General features: G+C 43.2%; 1 protein-coding gene across 2 annotated transcripts; it reads right to left on the reverse strand.

Annotated features, from left to right (window-relative positions):
- Positions 1 to 1,349: 1,349 nt before the first annotated feature.
- On the reverse strand, positions 1,350 to 4,245 carry LOC125399966 (DCC-interacting protein 13-beta-like). Of its 2 annotated transcripts, XM_085684062.2 has the most exons (2): positions 3,967 to 4,245; positions 1,350 to 3,924 (listed from the first exon to the last, which is right to left on the reverse strand). In XM_085684062.2, exons 1-2 carry the CDS (start codon positions 4,207 to 4,209, stop codon positions 2,224 to 2,226), a joined length of 1,944 nt encoding a protein of 647 aa, XP_085540188.2. In that variant the 5' UTR covers positions 4,210 to 4,245; the 3' UTR covers positions 1,350 to 2,223. The 2 variants fall into 2 exon arrangements, with proteins under 2 accessions (XP_085540188.2, XP_087758420.1); XM_087902294.1 differs by having other exon boundaries at positions 1,350 to 4,245.
- Between the last annotated feature and the right edge of the window lie 624 nt (positions 4,246 to 4,869).

Here is a 4,869-nt window from a genome sequence, read left to right on the forward strand (position 1 = left end):
AGTGGTATGAATGTTTTGTATGTTCCTTGTTTTTATTTTTTTGGTGTGAGATTGTTTTCATGGGTGTAATTAACCTCGTTGGGCTGGAGTTTTCTTTCTAGTGTCTTCTGTATGGCTGGATTTGTGGATAGATATTGTTTAAATTTGACTTTATTGTAGAATGTTATTTTCTTCATTGAAAACCTTCTTAGTTATAGTAGTCTGGGATGGCATCTCCCTTCTGGCTTTTAAAGTCTCCGTTGAGAATTCAGGTGTAATTCTAATAGGTGTACCATTATATGTTTCTTGCTCTTTTTCCCTTGCAGCTTTTAATATTTTTCCTTTCTTCTGTATACTTAGTGTTTTATTATGTAATGAGGAATCTTTCTTTTCTGGTTCAATCTATTTGGTGTTCTTTATGCTTCTTATACCTTTAGTAGCATCTCACTTCTTCAATTTGGAAAAGTTTCTTCTATTATTTTGTTGCCTTTGAGCAGGGATTCTTTTAGTGCTATTATTATTAGGTTTGGTCTTTACATAGTGTCTCAGATTTTCTGGATATTCTGTGTCAGAAATTTATTTTAAGCTGAGCATTTTCTTTAGCTGATGTTTCTGTTTCTTCTATCATTATCTTTAACACTTGAAAGTCTCTCATGTTTTCTTTTTATTGATTTTATTGAGCTATACCCTTTTATCTGCTCACCTCACTTCATTTCCCCTCTCCTTCAACCCACCCCCATGGTCCCCATGCTCTAATTTACTCAGGAGATCTTGTTTCTTTCTACTTCCCATGTAGATTAGATCTATGTGTGTCTCCCTTAGTGTCCTCACTGCTGTCTAGGTTCTCTGGGATTGTGAATTGTAGGTTGGTTTTCTTTGCTTTATGTCTAAAAGCCACTTATGAGTGAGTACATACGATATTTGTCTTTCTGGGTCTGTGTTACCTCACTCAGGTATGATGTTTTCTAAATTCATCCATTTATTTGCCTGCAATTATCAAGATATTATTCTTTTCTGCTCTGTAGTACTCCATTGTGTAATGTAAATGTACAACATTTTCCTTATCAATTCTTTGGTTGAGGACCATTTAAGTTGTTTCCAGGTTCTTACTGTGACAAACAAAGCTGCTATGAACATAGTTGAGCACATGTCTTTGTGATATGATTGAGCATCCTTTGGGTATATACCCAAAAGTGGTATTGCTGGGTCCTGAGGAAGGTTGTTCCCTAATTTTCTGAGAAATCACCATGCTGGTATCCAAAGGGGCTGTACCAACTTGCACTCCCACTAGCAACACAGAAGTGTTCTTTTTACCCCACATCCTCTCCAGCATAAGTTGTCATCAGTGTTTTTGATCTTGGACATTCTTTTTTTTTTAAAGAGATAAAACAGTCATTTTTATTGCTAAATTATTACAAAGATAGGCTGATAAAGTTGGTTACAATTAAGTATATTGCATGATTTCAAGATCTTTATCTCTATTTCAAAATTAGCAGGGATGGAATTGGTCTGGAACTCCAGAAACCAGAAACATCAGGGTAGAGGCAACTTCACACGAGCCCCACTGCCAGGTGAGCTTCAAATGAGTTCTAAAATTAATTGGTCCCTTTGAGGAAGGTCTGGCTCAGAGGAAAAGGAACTAGTCGGGCTGTCCCTTGCTCACAGTGAGTAGCCACAAAAAGCAGCCACATTTAAGAAAATGAAAGCTGGTTCAGAAAAGGTCCTGTTGTGAAGACTGGCTGTCTCTGCTAGTGTTTGAGAGCAATGCCATGAGGTCTGGGGAGGAGACCCTTGGTTATCAATACAGCTTCAGAGTGGCAGGCACTTAAACTATGTAAAATACAAAAATAGACCATATTAATAGGAACTGTTTAGTATTTAACGTTGTAGATTCAGGACTTTGTCTTTTTAAGAAAAGGATCGTAGAAACGGAAGTGATCCCATCCACGTAAAGTGAACAATGCATTTTTATAGTTCTCATGCTGGGTACCCAACAGCACAGTCTGGAACAAAGACTTACCACAGAGCACCTAAAATAACATTTGTCAGTGGGTAAGCACGATGCCACCCATTTCTTACTGTTTCCCTCCCAAGTTTCTGTGTCAGGGCATCCAAGGGTGCATTCCACATGTGACTGTCAGCATTCTGAAGTCAGGTCAGTGTGCTTGCACGTCAGAGAAGTTGAAAACCCTTAAGGAGGTGACTCTCCTTCCCAAGTGCTCTGACCCCAGATGCCCAAGGGAGTTATGCTTCAGATTCTGCGCCTCTGCTGTCACCTGGGCTTCCGCCAGTGTCATCTGGTTGATCGTTTAACAGTACATAATTTCCATCATCGGTTAGTGGTACAGACAGCATTAATTGAGCCAGTGCTTCTGGATCCTTCTGGACCTCAATAATTTCTTTCCCCAAATTAATAGCATAGCATATCTTTTCGCCTTCTGAGTTGCTTTCAAAAATGTACGTGCTCAGGGACTCTTCTCCTGTGGACTCCGGAACTCGGATGACAAAGCCAACCAGTCTTTTGTTTTCTTTATGAGCAGCAAACTGTGTGACACTGGTAAGTTCAAAGCAGGCTCTTGACACTTGAGTTTGAGGGTCTATCAACCTCAGAGTTTGGCTGGTAACCATTAGATGGGACTCCGTCGTGCGGAAGATGTTGTGGATAGCTCGAGCAGCCAGGACTTGCCTCATTGCTTCATAAATCACTTCAGTAGTGTGATCTGTCTTAACTGCCATTGACCCCAAAAACCGAACGATGAACATCTGCTGCAGAAGAGAATCTTCTGCTTCAGGGAACGATGCATCCTCAGTCTCACGGAAAGGGTTGGTGCGCCTGCTGCCCCTGTTCTGGTCAAGGAATACTGATGCAGGAAGTACGATATCAAACTGAATGGGTGTCCCTGGTGCAATCAATTCCTCTGTGTCTGGAGCGCTGTCTGCTGCTTGGGGAACGATCTTGTCATTTTCTGTGTCTGAATTTTTCATGTTTTGACTGGAGAAAGAGCTTTCTTGTTTTTTCCCAAAGCTTGTAATTGGAGTCACCGCCTGAAGAGCCGTCTGGTTCAGCTTGATGGCTACAGCCTCTGGGCTGTCCGTCAGGTAGATCTGCCTGGAGATGTTGTTTACCGCACATATCCACTCTTCGTATTCCTTTCTGCTCTCTGCTTGTAGAATTATCCCCGGTTTGCCGCTAGGCGTGGAGATCTGGAAGCAGTATCGCCGATCCTCGCAGTCCACGGCCATCACAGAGCAGTTGTCCAGGTCCTGAATTAGGCCTCCGGCCACGGCTCCCCTGGGCTGGCACATGAGGTTCCCGCCTTGCGTGAAGAAGTACAGCCTCTCCCAGGTGGTGGTGACCAGTCTTGTCTTGTTTCTGAGATTGAGGTAGCCAGCCTTCTGGATGAGGTTCCTGTTGATCTGCGGTGTGGCCACATCACTGTCCTGAGTGTAAACAGATTCATCGACCGAAAGCCGCTCCTGCTGAGATACACACATCTTGTCTGCCTCAGCTTCCAGATCTACCTGAATGCTCTGAACCATGCCTGTAACGGATGACAAGAAACCGTCCATACTTTTGGAGAACATCTCTGCTCCTCTCTTGAAAAAGTTAATCTGTCCGTGGGCGAAGCCTATCAAGGGGTCCATCATGGCCACCCGCTTGAGGTACTGCAGCGCGTTGAGCGAGCAGTAGTACTGGAGTGATGACAGATGCTGCTTCCGCCGAGCAGATGCCACCTCTTTCCCGACTTCAGTCTTCACCCTCTCGTTCTCCTTCTTAGGGAGCCTGCTGTATTTTGCCATTGAAAGGTCATGCTCATTGCTGGCGAGCCCAAAGAGATCCTTCAAAGTGCTGACTTCTGTGAGGTCCTTTTCGCGAAACTGTATAACAGGTAGAACCATTGTGTCTGCCAGCTGCTTGCCCAGCTCTGTGTGGAGACCATTGAGCTCCTCCATCACTTTGGAGAAATAATGTAGCGTAGAAACTACCTCTTCATCGCCTTTGCCCAGAGCAAAATTCTGTTTTTCATATGCCAGTAGCTGCTTCGAGAGCTGCTGAGTGGCCAGGCACATTTCATTCTGTGCTCCGTAGACACGCTGCATGGCCTGCAACAGCTGGTTGGTGTAGTCTGTGAGGGTGCCAGCATCTTCTTCAAATACACTCAGCAAGGAGCGCGTCTGGGGGCTGTCCTGCAGCGCCTCCTCCAGCAGGAGCTTGTCCACGGCGGGCATGGCTGGGTGGCAGCAGAGCGAGGGACGCGAGGCCGGGGACGCTCCGGGGACGCTCCGGGGACGCTCCGGGGACGCTCCGGGGACTCGATCTTGGACATTCTTACAGGTGTAAGATGGAATCTAAGAGTTGTTTTGATTTGCATTACTCTGATGGCTAAGGAGGTTGAGTATTTCCTTAAGCCTGTGAACAGCTTCTATAAAGCAAAGGACATGGTCAACAAGACAAAATGACAGCCTACAGAATGGGAAATTAAGATCTTCACCAACCCTAAACTAGACAGAGAGCTGATCTTTAAAATAAATAAAGAACTCAAGAAATTAGTCATCAAAAGAACACATAATCCAACAAAAAATGGAGTACAGACCTAAATAGAGAACTCTCAACAGAGGATTATAAAATGGATGAGAGTTTCTCTTCTCTATCTCTTGTATTCTGTTGGCATTGCTTTCATTTGTAGTTCTTATTTGCTTATCTTCATTTTTTATTTCCAAAATTTTCTCAGTTTGTATTTTATTTATTGCTTCTATTTCCATTTTAAGGTCTTGAAAAGTTTTAAGCATTTGCTTCAATTGTTTGTTTTTTTCTTAACTTTATTTAAAGGATTTATTAATTTCCTCCAATTTCTGTTTGTCATTTCTTCAATTTCTTAAGGGGTTTAT

Source organism: Myodes glareolus, chromosome 27, assembly GCF_982192425.1.
Source record: "Myodes glareolus chromosome 27, mMyoGla1.1, whole genome shotgun sequence".
In the NCBI taxonomy this organism is placed as follows: domain Eukaryota; kingdom Metazoa; phylum Chordata; class Mammalia; order Rodentia; family Cricetidae; genus Myodes; species Myodes glareolus.